Below are 16,769 nucleotides of genomic sequence, written 5' to 3'. Positions count from 1 at the left end.
AATATCAGTGTTATGGCTAGGAGCAATTTTTAGACTTCTTCCATGAGCCAATAAAGTTATGTGATCCCTATGTCATTAAGAATTAAAACCAAAAGCAAACATTTATTATATTGCAGCTTACCAATTCTTAGATGTGATGGCTGCATTCGTTTTCATTTTTAGGCTTTCTTCTATTTTCATCTGGTAAGCCAGCCAGCAAGTTTGCTGTTTTTCACAAGCTCAAGCTCTCCAGCACTCTGAATGTATCAGTTTTCATAGATGAGACCAACCACTTAATATTGGCAGGAGTCATTAAAATTAACAGCTTTTGTTTATTCATGACAAACCAATATCCCAAAGGGAAAAAACTGTTTGCTGTAACTGATTATAAAGTTGGAGCTGGAGTTTGGCTTCAGTTTTTTAGAGTAATTAAACCTTGAAGAATATTAATATCTAATATTCTCGTATATCAAGGCATTTCTGGATGAATAAATAGCATTGATAGTTAGACTGATTTGAAAACAAAGTGTGGGTTAATTGTCACACAGTTGGCATCATAGATACAATGTAAAAAGTATAGCAGTTCAGTGTAGGTAAAAATATATGAAATAGAAGCAATACTTATGAAAAATGCATCAAGCTTGTAGTAATGGCTCCTCAGGCAAATGTGTCTTCCATGTGATTTTCTTCAGTGCTGTCTCGTGTAACCAAGAAGCAGGAAATTATGTTCTTAGACTTCTGGGAGAAATCAGCTGTTCCAACTTGTCAAAGGGTCCTCATGTGAATAGGTCTGTGTCATCTCTAGGGGGGGTGGGTGTGTGTGTCCACCCCTCACTCTCGAAGTGTTGGCCTTATATGTTACATGTGAACGTCATAACCTCAGACTCAGAAACTTGTATGGCACGCATTCATTTCTACTAACTTCAGCAATTATTGCTATACAAAAGGAGGTACTAACTCAGAGAATCATATATGGCCTTTGATTGACGAGCCCACATGTAACACTCTCTATACTTGTAGCAATGTGCTGATCATGTAATATAACCAAACGTCTACTAAAATGAACACATATTACCAACTTTAACTACATTAAGTAAATACATAATAATATTATTTATTATGCATGAGACCTTGCTAGTCCCAAGTTAACAGTATTTAAACAAATGCCTATAATTCCTCTACATAAATACATGTCTATTTTTGACCTCTCATGACATTCTATACCAAGATACCTTGTATGTCATTCTCAAACTAGCTAGTTAATTACCAGAAACATCTAGCATATTACCAACTCGGCTATGGCTGAAAAATCATATCATATCAAATCAAATGACCACGGTCATTCACTCATACTGTATTTATTAACCTTAATCATCAATCCAAATATATTTCTCTAGTCATCTTCCAGGACGGCATAACCTGAGAGATGACTGGTCCACCTGACAGGAAACACAATCAACATACAAGGTTAAAAGGCCCCTCCCTTCCCCCTGCACCTCAGTTCTTGATTGTGTTTCCCGGCAGCGAAACGTTTGTTGTTTTTTCTCAGACCTGAAGCTGGTAGCGGATGGTCCCCCCCGAGGGCTGGACGCCAAATCCTGGGAGGGTGGTGGGTCCAGCCATGGCCCTGTCCTTCTCAGGGGGTCCCCCCAATGGCCGGGGGAGAGAGTCTTCCCCGGCAAGGAGCCTCCCGGGTACAGAGGGGTATCCTGGAACTCCTGTGAGCACATACCTCATGCTTTTTCCTTCCACCCAGTCAGGTACGGAGGTGATGAAGGAGCTGGAGCTCAGGCTGGTGTCTAGGCCGCAGAGGGGGTAGAGGACGCCAGCCAGGTTGGTACCTTGGTGCCTTGTAGGGCTGGTGGAGGTCCTGGATTTCATAGGGAATGCTGAAGCTCCTGTGTATGGAGCAAGCATCCCAGGGTGGAGTAAGATGGCGGCGTTTCCGGGCGATGTAACTTCCGACTTCCGGTCTATGCCAAAATGGCGGATTCGGACACTAGAGGCCAAAATCCTCCCTCAGACAGCGGCTCTCCAACAAAATGGCGCCGATCATCGGTGTATAGGAGATAGACACTCAGCGCTCCAGGGAAAAGCAGGAGGCCTCACGATACTCCTCTCTTGGGGTCAGAAAACCTCGCAAAGCAGCAGATATGGATGGAGAGGAGGTAAAAGCTGCAACCTTAGCCCAGGAAGAGGCCAGTGGTGGTGAGTCCTCTTCCGATTTGAATGTGGTGAAGTAAAGAGGGGTCTTACCTACACCATGGGGGGGGGGGGGGAGACACACAGAAAGTCTTAGGAAACTGGTTAAAGTTTGGACTTTGTCTTGTCTCCCTAGATCCTGGCGGCTCTGCTCAGGGGGCTCACAAGATGAAGGGCAAAAATCCCCCCTCCTCCCAGGTCAAAAAGATGTGGGAACTGTAATGATAAGCTCCCACAGGACCATGTGAAACCTTTTTGCTATAGGTGCATACAGAAACTGTCTAGTAAGGAGACCTCACAGGTTATGAGGGACTTCCTTGCGTCGGAGATGCTTTCTACCCTCCAGTCTATTAAGACTGCTATAGCACCTAAAGCGGAGGATAGAGGAATCCTGTCCTCTAGAGAAGGCGCTTCCTCTCAGGAAGGTTTTTCAGACAGGGGTCAGAAAACCTCGCAAGGACCCCCTTCCTCTGTCACTTCGGGAGTTAAGGAGTTTGAGGACCCAGAGGAGGACTCATTAGAGGAAGGTGTAGACAGACGCTGACAGCCAGGATAGTGACAGTCCTAGAGCTAGTAGCCACCTTTTCCCGTGGAAGACATGGGGCAGTTACTTAGGGCGATCTATGCCTCTGAGGATATCCCAGAACCTCCGGTTCAGGAGTCGGCCCGGGACAAGATGTACAGGGGTTTGGGAAAGCCTCAGTCCAGGGTGTTCCCAGTTCATCAGGCCCTAAAGAAGGTGATTTTGAGAGAGTGGAAAGACCCGGAAAGAAAGGTTCTTAGACTCAAAACTTGGAAGAGAAGGTTTCCTTTTGGGGAGGAAGAAGAGCAGAAATTCTTTAAAACCCCTAAGTTAGACTCAGCTCTGTCGCAGGTTTCTAAAAAATCTGACTTGTCTTTTGAGGATTCAGGGAACCTAAAAGACCAAATGGACAGAAGGGCGGAGGCGCTTTTGCGCAGAGCATGGGATTCCAATGCGGCTGCCATGGCTCCTGCTTTGGCATCAGCACGCATGGCAAGAAACGTGGACGCATGGTTAGGCAGACTTTCTAACCATGTTTCTAAAGGCAGTGATTCCAAAGAAATCACAGACTCGTTAGAAATATTAGGTAAGGCTGTGACATATTTGGCAGATGCGGCTGTGGAGTCTGTCAGGAACACAGCCAAATCTGCGGCCCTCCTTAACTCCGCAAGAAGGGCAGTCTGGGTTAAATCATGGGAAGGGGGACCATATGTCTAGATCAAGGCTATGTGGTTTGCCCTTTGAAGGTTCACAACTCTTTGGACCTGGCCTGGATCAGGTGCTGTCAAGGTCAGCAGAAAAGGGAAAAAAGTTCCCGGTTAAAGCTAAAGGAGAAAGGGGCAGGAAGTTTTTTCGTCCCTCCTCTAACCAGGGTCAATTCAAAGGAAAAAAGGATGCCAATAGAAGGTAGGGAAAGAGCACACAAAAAGGTAGTCTGCTCTTTTCTGGACCTAAAGACGCCACCAAGCAGTCTAAGTGACGCCAGCATCAGGGTAGGGGGGAGATTGTCCCACTTTGTCCCTCAGTGGAAGAGGATCTCCGAAAGCCCCTATATCTTGCAGATTGTAACAGAGGGATATCGTCTGGAACTTCTCTCCCCTCCCCCTCAAAACTTTTTTCTGACCCGTCTCCCCAAGGAAACTTCAAAAGCTGCAGGGCTGTTGGACAGCTTGCAGGGATTGGCATTCCAGGAGGTGAACATCCCCGTTCCACCGGAAGAGCTTTACCAAGGGTTTTACTCCCATGTATTTGTCGTTCAAAAACCGTCAGGGAAATCTCAGGAAGTTGAACAGGTTTTTGCGACAAAAGAGCTTCCGGATGGAGAGTATATACATGGTGCGCAGACATCTATTAAGGGGTGCGTTCTTAGCCACGATAGATCTAAGGGATGCTTACCTTCATATCCCGATCACCAGGGAACACCAGTCCCTGCTGAGATTCGCAGTCCTTACGAGCGAAGGGATTCAACATTGACAATTCAGAGCTCTTCTCTTTGGATTAGCTGCAAGCCCAAGGATCTTCACAAAGGTCCTGGTGGAGGTTGTAGCTTACCTACACCTACAGGGGGTGTCCCTTATACCCTACCTAGACGACCTTTTGGTATACGGACAATCCCTAGAGCAGGTGGAAGTAGACGTAGGCAGAGTGATTTTCACTCTGGAGTCCTTGGGCTGGATAGTAAACGGAGAGAATTCTTCTCTGGCACCGTCCCAAATAAAAGTGTTCCTGGGATATCTGGTGGATACAGAGGCTCAGAAACTGTTTTCTTCCAGAGGAAAAACGGTTAAAGGTGGTTACAGCAGTATCCTCTTTAAAAGAAGCCAGGGAGTGCTCTCGCAGGCATATCATGAGGGTTCTAGGTCTAATGACCTCGTGTATTCCAGCGGTTCCTTGGGCTCAGCTCCACTCCAGGGAGCTGCAGTTCTTCCTTTTGTCCTCCTGGGACAAAAGGAGAGAGTCATTGGATGCAAGGGTGTCTATTCCAACAAGAGTAAGGACCTCCCTAGATTAGTGGCTGGATCAGGACAAGCTCAGCGTGGGTCTACCCTGGGACCAGTGGAATCACTACCAATGCAAGCGCTTGGGGTTGGGGCACGCACCTGGGGGACATCCAGGCACAGGGGGCCTGGACGCCTTCTCAGGCAGGGGCATCCTCCAACCACAGGGAACTCCTGGCGGTGGGCCAGGCCTTAGTATCCTTTGGAGACAGGATTCAGGGCTTAGAGATCCAAGTCCTGTCAGACAATGTGACAATGGTCTCTTACCTGAATCGTCAGGGGGGCACCAGATCCAGGAAACTACTGAGTCTAGTCCTGAACATCTTAAACTGGGCCGAAGAGAATCTTCAGTCCATATTGGCGGTTCACATAAGAGGAACCGCCAATGTGGTGGCAGACTTCTTAAGCCGGCAACCCATCCTCCAAGGGGAATGGGAGTTAAATCAGGAGGTCTTTCTCCAGATAAATCAGAAGTTCGGGATTCCGGATATAGATCTTTTTGCCCACAGAGGGAACAAAAAAGTGTATAGTTTTTCTCTATCAACAGAGAAGGGGGATCCCAGGGAGTGGACGCTCTGTCTCAGGACTGGGACTTCCGTCTAGCATACGCCTTTCCCCAACTAGTCTTAATACCACGGGTCTTACAAAAATTGGCCCGCTCAGATTGCGGACTGATCCTTATAGCCCCATGGTGGCCAAAAAGGACCTGGTTTGCCACTCTGAAAAAGTGGTCAATTTCTCCTCCGCTCCGTCTTCCAATCAGACGAGATCTTCTCCTACAGGGGCCAGTCCTCCACCCCGACCCGGGATTCCTCAAACTGACGGCATGGTTCTTGAGGAGGAGATCCTTAGGGGCAAGGGGTGCTCTGATAGGGTAATCGAGACCCTCTTGGGCAGCAGGAAGCTGGTCACCAGGAGGATCTACTCCAAGGTGTGGAATTGCTTCTCACAGTGGTGCCGTGATAAGGAGGTGTCTTACCCTTCAGTACCAGTGGTACTGGAATTTTTGCAAGCAGGGGTGGATCAGGGGATTTCCCCGAACAGCTTGAGAGTACAGATAGCAGCGTTATCTGTATTTTTGGATCAGAGGCTCGCACTAGAACCTCTGATTAAGAGATTTCTTCTGGCAAGGGAGAGGGTAACCCCTGTCAGGGTGAATGTATTTCCTCCATGGAATTTATCTCTGGTTTTGGAGGCGCTGACGAAAGCGGTCTTCGAACCAGTGCAAGAGATTTCATTTAAGTTTTTGACTCTTAAGTTAGCGTTTCTGTTGGCCATAACCACGGCCAGAAGGGTGAGCGACCTACAGGCCCTGTCAATTAAGGAGCCTTTTCTGTTGATTCTGGAGGATAGAGTGGTTCTTAGACAGGACCCACTATATCTTCCCAAGGTCGCATCTAAGTTTAATAGATCTCAGGAGATCACTTTATCCCCCTCCTGTGATAATCCAAAAAATGAGAAGGAGAGGAAGTTTAATTTATTAGATGTCAGGAAATGTTTATTGACATATCTAGATAGAGTAAAGGACTACAGAAAGTCAAATCATCTTTTAGTTTTGTTTAGCGGCCCTAGAAAGGGAGGGCAGGCGTCTAAATCTACTGTGGCTAGGTGGATTAGGCAGACAATAACATTGGCCTATGAGCAGACCGGTTCCCCAGTACCAGGGAACCTTAAGGCCCACTCAACAAGATCCTTGGCGGCCTCTTGGGCAGAGAGAGCTGAGGACTTGATGGAACAGGTATGTCGCACAGCCACTTGGGCAAAGCAGGATACCTTTTTGAAACACTATAGAGTGGAACTGCTTTCGCCCCAGGATCTGACATTTGGAAGAAAGGTGCTACAAGCAGTGGTCCCGCCCTGAGGTAGGCCTTGAACTCCTTGTCCATCCTCTCAGGTTATGCCATCCTGGAAGATGACTAGAGAAAATTGACAGTTACTTACCGATAACTGTTTTTCTAGGATATCTTCCAGGACGGCAGGCCTACTTCCCACCCATGTTTTAATATAAGTACTACGGGAAGAGTTTCTCTCTGTCACCCGGATAACCTATTACTTTGGGAGAACTGAGGTGCAGGGGGAAGGGAGGGGCCTTTTAACCTTGTATGTTGATTGTGTTTCCTGTCAGGTGGACCAGTCATCTCTCAGGTTATGCCGTCCTGGAAGATATCCTAGAAAAACAGGTTATTCGTAAGTAACTGTCAATTTTTGCATGCGTGCCATGAATATAACACCTATAAGTGCCAAATTATGAATTTGGATTAATAATCTAACAAACCTGCTAACACATTTAATATTAATAGGTGAGTTGTTTGCAAAAGTAAAATGCAGTTAAGTAGAGCTGGGCTAGGATTTCCTGAAGAGCAGACTGAGTAGGAGATAGTTGTACAGGTTGGGGTAGGGAGTTCCAGTGGATAGGAGAAACTCTGGAGAAGTCCTGGAAGGGAGCATGGGAGGAGGTGATGAGGGAGCTGGCAAGGAAGTCTTGGGAGTAACGAAGCGGATAGTTTGGTTGCTGTTTTGATATGTGGTTGGTAATGTTTCTCAGCACAGAGATGTGGATGACTTTGGATGTCATTAACATTTTGAATTTTATTGGGTGATCAGAAGCAAGTGGGAGGAGTGGCAGAGAGGGGAGGAGGATACTGAGCAGTTGGTAAGGTGGATGGGAGTGATAGCAGCATTCACAATAGACTGAAGGGGAGCCTGTATAGAGCTGGGCTGATGAGAAGAGGGTTGCAAAGGTAAGTATTGCTCATATTATAAGGTGGTGAGATTTGCAGCAGTGTCTGGTTGTGTAAGATTGAAAGGAGAGGTCATGGAAAATGGGGCACAGGGAGGAGCAAATATCATGAGCTCTGTTTTATAGAATGACCGTGTTTTAGGAAGTGGTGTGAGTTCCATACTGATGTGTGTCCGTTAGTGATGCTCAAGAAGACTAAAGGAGATGACTGGGAGTAGAGAGATATGCATGTCATGATCTTGGAATCCATGCAAGGTTATAACTGACCAAGGGATGAGGTGTAGATTAAGAACAAAAGGGATCGAGGACAGAGCCTTAGAGGAGAGGAGGGAGTAGAATTGTAGGTGACACTGAAGAGAGAGCCTAGGTAGGGAGTAGTGTTTTGAGGAGGAGTAGGGCGTCAACTGTGTTGAAGGCAGTAGAAAGGTCTAATGGTAGCAGTACTGCGTAGCGGCCAATTCAGCAGTTAGAAAGTCATTGGTAAGATTTAGCATGGCTGTTTCTGTGGGGAGTTGCAGACGAAAGCCATAAAGTGTCCAGAAGATTATCCATGAGGGGACAGTTCTAGACTAGCGATTCTAAGATTCTGGAGGTAAATGGGAGTAAGGAGATGGGTCTTGGGTTATTCAGACTGGTTGTGTCCAGTGAGAGTTTTTTGCGTGTGGGGGTAACCAGTGCATATTTTAAAAGAGAGAGGTGGATGCCAGTAGAATAGGAGCGTTTGAAGATGGGAGTAAAGCTGGTCATGCAATGTCCATCAATTTCCTTTTAGATTTATCTTCAACTATGCAGTGCAAGGGCCTGCCTAATTGAATGCATTTTTAGATTTGACCTCGTATTATATGGTTTTGGTAAATCTAAAGGAAAATTGTGTAATGTATGGCCAGCCTTAGATGGCATAGAACAGAGCCAGAGGGTGACCAGAGTAGTTGTGTGGGAGTAAGATCCAGGGGGCAGGTGGTGTGGTGGGCATCAGAAAAGTTTTTTGTAACGACCTTCGTAGTGTCAGGGTCAGCAGAGAACTGTGTTGAATGTGATGGTAAAGATAGTAGTATGTTAATTGGCAAAGATTGCTGGATAGTGGCTAACTTGTTTACAACGTTTCTTTTTGAAATGGCTAGCAATTTCCCAGGCAGTGAATGAGTTGGTGGGCATTGGCAGTGGGAGATGAAGTAGAGGGTTAGAGGTAGAAAAGATTTGACGAGGACTGCATGATGAAATAGATCTGTTTGGCAGCATGGAAGCATGAATTATTTTTTTCGGATAGCAGCTTTATACGGGGGAAAATCTTTCAGAGACTTGGTTTTACCCCACACTTGCTCAAGAACACAGCTTTTTTGTTTGAACCTTCTGTTGACATCTGTTTGCCATGGTTGTAGCAGTTAGGCCTCATGTACACTGCTGCTGGTAAACGGACGTTTAGGAGCAGTTGGGTGTTTTTTTTTTTTTTCAGCTGCCCCTGAACTGTCCTCTGTTATCTTATCAGTACATGCATGTACACGGGGTAGTTTCTAGGCAGTTGCGTTTAGAAGCTTTTTTTTTTTTTGGAACGCACAAAAATGCATTCAGGACGGATGTTCAGAGGCATTTGAAACGCCATATGCCTGTAACTGCTTGTAAGTCCGGTAACTTGTTTAGCTGCGTTTTCATTTGCAGACGTTTTTTCATTTTTGGCTATTTGGCAATTTTTTTTTTTTTTTTAAACGCTTCTAAACTTAAACACAGCAAAACGGGCGTTTTTAAACGTCGGTTGCTATCTGTGAAGTTAAATCGTTCAGGAGAAGGTGTAAAAACATCCCATGTACATGAAGCCTTAGGGCTTAAAGTGATATTTAAGCCTTGTTTGTTTTTTAAACAAAAAAAAACATGGGTATACTTACCTGCTTTGTGCAGTGGTTTTGCGCAGAGTAGCCAGGTTTCACTAACTCCAAGTAAGTTAAGGGAGTTGGAGAGAAAAAAGGGTCATGGATAGAGGTGAGCTTGCTAGGATGTACAAGCTATGATAATGAAATGCCTGCGCGGTTTCTAAGACCACAACTAGTAAACCATAAATTACAAAGGGTTGTGTGGCAATTGTATGGTACATATTGTATTTAAAAAAAAAAAAGTGTTAAAGTAGAACTAAAGACAAAACGTGTTTTGTGTTTGTTTTTTTTCTTTTTGTTTTTTTTTCTTTTTTTTGCCATCTGTGTCCCATTTGAGGAGATTTCCCACAGCCTAAACAGGAAGTGAGGAAATCCCTCCAAAATGAGGCAATCTCATGGTGTCTCCAGAATTGGTATTCCCAATGGAAAATTTCCCTTACTGTTTTGGCAAAATTTGGGAGTTTCCTGCACTTTAATTTTCTATTAAAATTGTGAACAGGACGAATAGAGAGGGTGAATACCCCCTAAAAGGGGCACAGGTGGCAATGGAAACAGGTATTCTAATCCTTCTCCATTCTATCCAAAACATTTTTTTCCCTGGTTATACTTAAAGTGTTTGTTAACCCAAAAAAAAATAAAAAATGGATCCTGCTCCGTTAAAGCATGTTATGACACCTTGCTTGTCCTGTGTCATTTGGCCCCCTGTAACACCTAAAAGACCTAGCTGATCCTGTGAGTTTCTCCCCACCCCTCTGTAAACTGACCACGGTGTATCATGGCTGCTGAGACCAGACACCGTGGTCAGTTTACGTGCCTCTGTCATCATCAGCCTGCTATTTGCTCTCCTGTCTGCCTGTCTGCTTAGGCCCCCCCCCCCCTCTGTGTTTTGTGTGTGTGAGCCGCCCCTCCTGCTGCTCTCATAACACTAACCTTTATACACCATCCGCACTGCCTCCTGTTGTAGTGTCCCCCTCTGTGAATTATTCAAAAATATAGAAGGGCTGTAAATGCCTCATTTAAGAGCAGAGATTGCGATCACATGACCAACCAGCTCTCTCCTCCTCCCCCCCCTCCAGACTGATAACAGCAGAGGAATCTCAGCCCCGCCCACTACATTTCTCAAAGGAGGAAAGGGAGAAAGCTGGCTGGTCATGTGATTGCAATCTCTGCAGTGAAATGAGGTATTTGCAGCATTGATTTTTTATAAATCACACAGAGGGGGATACTACAATAGGAGGCAGTGCCAATGGTGTATACAGGTTAGAGTGGCTTAACAACCACTTTAATTGTGTTTTTAAAAGCCATTATTATTACCTAAATCCTGTCTTGCTAACAGTATGCAGTTATCCCCTGAGCAGCAGGACACAAAGTGGTAGAAGTGGGTGAGCACTAGTTGGCATTCAGGTTCTGCTGCAGGGCGGATATGCTGAGCATGAAGATGGTTACAGGAAGATTGAACACAGGGCTAATCTTATTAGCATGTTGCTGCCCATTCATTGTCCAGTAAGCAGGCAGATGTATGTTCTTTTCCTAGCTATGCTTCTACTACAGTGAAGATCATTGACTTGGCTGTGTCTGGTACAGGTACCTGTGTAGAACTGGCTGGAGAGAATTAAAAATCTTATGGCGGGTAAAACTATTTCCTTTTACTTCTTGACTGGAATTTAGCTTTAAAATGATGCAACACTACTATGGACCACTAGAGGGGGTATTTCACACAAGAATCTGCAAGTTAATAAATCTGTGTCCATTCTTTATACGCTGCACTGTCTCTCATATACCCACTTTTGTATATTGTGTACAGTTTGACATACTGATTACAAGGCTACCTTAGCACTCCTATCAAATCCCATTTTTAAATGCTATGTGGATCTTCATTACAGAAACTTTAAAATGAATGTGCTATAAAAATGTTAGGAATGCCAGTTACAACACAATATGCTCATGCACAGTGTTGTGCAAAAGTTTTAGGCAGGTGTGAAGAAATGCTGTAAAGCAGGCATCACTCAATGGCGGACCGTGGGCTAAGTCTGGACCAAGTCAATCTTCTGTCCGGCCCCCCATTTAGGGTCTGCTATTTTTTCCCTCAGCCGCTACTGTATACTGGCTCTGTTGTCTTTACAGAGCTGACATCGGAAGAGCAGCACAGCGATGCATGGTGGGCGGGGGCTGGCCCAGTTGACTGGTTGGTTGCTAGAACTGCCCTGCATTCTAACAACCAATCTGTTAACTGGGGCAGGTCCCGCCCTCCGTCCATCCCTTTGCTGAACTTCCGATGTCAGCTGCTGTGCCCTTTGTAAGCTAGGATGGGGAAGAGGGCACTATTATTGTTATAAAGGTCATAGGAAGCTGATGTAAAGGGGGGGAAAGGATCAGAAACTATAATGAGGAGGGTGATGTAAAAGAGGCAGGGCAGGCATGTGAGAGGGGTGCTATAAAGGCAGTGAGGACAGAAATGTGAAGGGGGGCTGGGGACTGTAATGTGGGGGTTCAATAAAGGGGGAGAGGACAGGAATGTGAAGGGGGGGTACTATAAAGGGTGCGAGGACTGGAATGTGAAGTGGGGCTGGGAACTGTAATGTTAAGGCGAGGTGCTATAAAGGGGCGAGGACAGGAATGTGAAAGGGGGGTGATGAGAAGGGGGCTGGGAACTGCAATTTGAAGTAGGGGGGTGATATAAAGGGGGGCCACAAACAAGAATGTGAAGGGGGGGGCTGAGGACTGTAATGTGAAGGGGGATGATGTCAAGTGGGACTGAACATGGATGTAATAAAAAAGATTGATGTGGAGGATCTGAGGCTAGGTTCACATTATTGTGTAACGTGTGTAGGCGGTTCATTTATTTCAGTGGGCTGCCTTATAAGCCGTAACACAGAAAAATGAAGTGCCTGATTATTTTTTTTTTGTTTGTTGTTTTGTTGTGCCGTACCAAGCTGTATGGTACTGTGGCGGTGTGGCACTTGCAAAAGCGTGCCCCGTTTGCCATTGTGCAGAGGTGCCATTGAAAGTCAAACATATGATTTGAACCTCGGTCTGGAAGGAAATTTTACTGACTGGACTTTCATGTATTTTAATTCTTGCAGGGAACAGGTAGGGAATTTTTCTTTAGAAAAACTGGGGCAAAAATAATTTTTTTTTGCTATGTCAAGTACATTTCCCCTAGCAGGGTTTTCAAGGACCTCCCTTCTGGATGCATTCTTTTTCTTTTCTTCTAAATGGTGTACTGTAAACTCCCTAGAGCAACTGCCGGTTTTAAGTCATGAGGAAGATAGAGGTCTTTCCTGGCCCCATGATTAATTGGTGTAGGACAGCACTACAAATCTCGCTCTTCTAAAAATGTCTCCCCTGAAGATTAGTATTGTTCCTTCTCCCCGACATGAACTTCTCATCTCTACTGTCCTTACTGTAATTACTTTCCGCTGACGGGGAAACCATGTTTCCTGTAATCTCGGGGGGATATCCTCCTGTCATCTGCACACGTGCTGGGGGTTGAAAAGTTCTGTCTGCACCGATGTTAAGCTTTTATCTTAAAATCTAGGTTCTTTTTCTGCAAGTGAAAGCTGAACGTCTACTTATCCTTTTTTGTTACTTTGTTATACTTCCACCTTCGGTTTATGTCACTTTTTTTAATTATTTAGTTCTAACAAAAAGTTCCAACAACTGGTCACCACAGACAACCGAATTCTGACTGCTGAAAGTTCATAATGCTTGGTGTATTGGCATACTGCTGGCCATGAATTTCCCCTTTAAAATCTTCCAGTGTGACCCCTTTCACATTGGCAGAGTCTGTCCACTTAGCAGGGGATCTCTCCGATGCTCCCTATCGAGCAGGGGGATGACAGGTCTATGTCCACTCTAACGCAGCTCCCTGTTCTCTATGGGGTTGTCGGATGGAAATGGCCAACTGTCCGTTTCCATCTGACTATCATCTGATCCGCAGATGGAGAACGGATCCCCATCCATCTGTTTGTGTTTTTGTTTTTTTGGGTTTTTCTTGGGTGTTTTTTTTGTTTGTTTTTTTTTTTTGTTTTTGTTTTTTTGTGGACAGGATCAGATGTCGGCGGGTGTCAACAAACACATGTCTGTGGACTTCCGCTGCTCCATAGAAAGCAGTGGATGGTCCAATCGGGTCCGCCTGAAAAACTGACAGGCAGACCCAATTGGTCCGTCAGTGTGAAAAGAGCAATAGTGTATACACTATGGCCCCTTTCACATTGGCGGAGTCTGCCAGCGGATCCGCCCTCTCAGCAGGGAATCTCTCCGCTGGTCCCCGCTGAGCAAGCGGATGACAGGTATGTGTCCGCTCTGCATCAGTGGACACAGCCCGCTGTTCTCTATGGGCTGTCAGCTGGAAACGGAGTGGCTGTCTGTTTCCATCTGACTGTCATCCGATCTGCCAGACAGATGGGAAACGGATCCCCATCCATCTGTTTTTTAGCAAGTTGGATGTCGGTGGGTGTCAATAGACATGTTCGTTGACATGCTTGCTCTATAGAGATCAATGGATGGTCCGATCGGGTCCGCCTGAAAAACTGTCAGGCAGACCCGATCGGACCATCAGTGTAAAAGAGGCCTACTGGAGCGCAATTAACACCAAAGTTTAAATATAGCATTTACAGTGTCCAGTGATTTCCACTGTTTACCAACCCCCCCCTCATACCAAAGTACCTTGGGTTCAAATTGGGAGCCTTGTCAAAATTAATATGCATCACTACCTGCTAGCGAAGCTGAGATCACAAGCTCCGTGCTGTTATTGCAATAGCACAGCATGCCTTTATGGCTTGCAAGAAGGCTGAAAAAGGTGGGGGTGCTTGTTGTCTGCGAGTACTGGTTAACAGTAAAACAAAGGCACAGTTAATATTAATATACATTTTGTAATTGCATCCACTGTGTAAGATATTAGTTAAATCTCTTTATAAACTGCTTTTTTTCCAGACAAAAAATAAACGCTGTAAACTACTTCCCCTGGTTCTGGCAGCTCCACTGGATGTTGAGAAGGGAACTGTGATCATGGTAGGAATTCCTCCAGAAGTAGAGAGTTCTGACAAGAAAAAGTAAGCCCTTTTTTTACTCTGTTTATGAGTTATGGGATGTGTGATTGTAAAAGGGGTTAATTGGACATGATAGAAGGTCAGATGCAGTGTGCTCTCTTTTTCTCTGCATGCAGTGATGTGGATAATGCAGGAGCCCTGTACTCCACACCATTTGGTAATGTCTTCTGTACACAACCTAGCTTGAACAGTAGGAATGGTGTGTACACTTCACTTTTTTCCCAGGGTCTAGTTTCCCCCAGACCATTTGTAATTTTATTCTAAGTGTAAAAAATAATGTATTATAATACTTCCATGTGTGTGCCCATAGTTCTTGATACTTGTGCACCCTTTCTGCTAGCTAGGAGGTGTGCTGTGTTATTAGTTTGTATTGACAGTGTTACAATTCTTGCACAATCCATGTTTTTTAAAGCCATATACAGTGTCCCTATCCCACAGCACATTGTAAATATTTGGTTTCTTGCTTTATAAATATACACTTTTTCTGACTTGCATTATAAGGCTATATTGTATATGAAAATTATTGCATGAATAATTGCCATCAGCAATTCGGCAATGGTGCCCATTGCATTTTCAAATTTTAGTTTAGGTGTGTTAATCATTCTCTTATGTAATTTCTTTTAAATTTAAACCTGATCTAAAAAGTGTTTTGAACAAAATGTGAATTCACCAGCCAGCATTCCTAATATGTTACATTTTGATCCTAGTTTCTTTGGTCGGGCGTTTGAGAAAGCTGCAGAGAGTACCAGTTCTCGGACGCTGCACAATCAGTTTGATATGTCCAGTAAGTGATTACCATATCTACCTCTATGGGAACAAAACTGGAAAGTCTGTGTTTTATTTTTAAATCCTGCTTTTGTTAAAATAAAAGGGACCCTACTTATTATTGTCTGCCTGCAGCCAGCTGCACAGTAGTTGTAACAGTGGGCTTTAATGAGGTCAAACTGTGCAAGTTCACTGTGACCCATGTCCCTCTCAACATGCTTTGAGTGGTTGGAATTTTACTAGTCGGACTGAGCCCCCACCCCACTCCTTTAAATGTTTAGCAAGGGGAAAATGGTACTTCCCAAGTTGGTCTAAAAGAACTCTAATCTGTTAACAATGTGTGTTTTCCCACATATCCCGACTGCCACATGCTTTTTGAAAGATAAATTGGTGACTTTTCATTTGTTTTATCACCACCATCTTAATGTATGTTTTTGTATCTAGTCATTGAACTGAGAACAGAGGACCGTACTAAGTTCCTGGATGCACTCATCTCTCTCCTATCCTAAAGGTATGTTGAAACCTAAAGTTTTTTTTTTTTTTTATTATTTTTCATTACTTTCAATTGCAACTTTTCCTGTGTGCCTCACCTTTCAATTCTTCAAGGATAAGTTCACGTTTGGGAACTTGTTACATGTTCTACCCGTTTTAGGGTGGAACATGTAACATGTTCCCACTCTTGCAGCGTCTCCCTGATATGCTGCATCTAGTGACAGCAATCAGGGGATCTTCTCCCGCTGCTCGCTGTTACTATCTTTAAAAAAACGCTCCACCCGCCTGGCCACATCATTCATTCACAGAGTTCTGTGAATAGGAAAGTACAAGTACTGTCAGCCTTTGCAGCCGTCGGCTTATAGTTCTCAATGAACTACCAGGGTGCTGTTGAGCGCTCTGGTAGTTCATTGTCTCCTCCTGTTAGTGTATGTCTGTCTGCCCGTTTGAGGTACAAGCTGACAGATAGAAGTCTGCACTCTGCAGGAGTCCTGTATGGAACATGAAACATGATTCTGCTGATCATGGGTGCAATGCTTTCCAGACGCCTAATAAAAAAAAAACAAAATCATAAATGCACAATTTTTTTACATGCAAAAATATGTTCAATTTTATTTTTATTTTTTTTAAACCACTTAACAGACCTGCTTAACCACTTCCGGACCACCGCACGCCGATGTACGTCAAACTTTGCCGGTGGATATTGTTGTTATGGCAGCAGCTAGCTGCCATAACCCCGGTATCCCCGTTTTCATGTGGCGGTCGGCTCTCTGATAAAAGTGGTCCCTGCGTGGGATTCGCCGCAAGATCACTTTTATCTGTGGCGGGAGAGGGGCCCACCCCCCTCCTGGCGCAATCCGGTGCCTTCCGCCGCTTACCGGAGGCGATCGCGTCCGTCTCACTTCTGTGCCTGGAGACGAGTGAGGCTAAGATGGCGCCCACTCGTCTCCATGACACTACTGGGCGGAAGCGACGTCAAAACGTCCCTTCCACCCACACCTCTTAAAGGCATATTTTTTTTCAATGTCATTATTTTAAATGACTTTTTTTTTTTTTTTTTTTTTTTTTTTTTAATTGCATTTTAGTGTAAATATGAGATCTGAGGTCTTTTTGACCCCAGATCTCATATTTAAAAGGTCCTGTCATGCTTTTTTC

General features: G+C 44.7%; 1 protein-coding gene across 1 annotated transcript in view; it reads left to right on the top strand.

Annotated features, from left to right (window-relative positions):
• The window catches only part of CDC45 (cell division cycle 45), a gene marked incomplete in the record, with an annotated part of 100,809 nt that overhangs the window by 79,807 nt on the left and 4,233 nt on the right, over window positions 1-16,769 (top strand). The window contains 3 exon segments of the mRNA XM_073628954.1: window positions 14,242-14,360; window positions 15,065-15,141; window positions 15,567-15,632. Coding sequence (XP_073485055.1) covers window positions 14,242-14,360; window positions 15,065-15,141; window positions 15,567-15,631 — 261 coding nt within the window.

The sequence above is a fragment of the Aquarana catesbeiana genome, linkage group LG01 (genome assembly GCF_042186555.1).
Source record: "Aquarana catesbeiana isolate 2022-GZ linkage group LG01, ASM4218655v1, whole genome shotgun sequence".
In the NCBI taxonomy this organism is placed as follows: Eukaryota; Metazoa; Chordata; class Amphibia; order Anura; family Ranidae; genus Aquarana; species Aquarana catesbeiana.
This window is presented reverse-complemented; position numbering and strand designations above follow the sequence as displayed.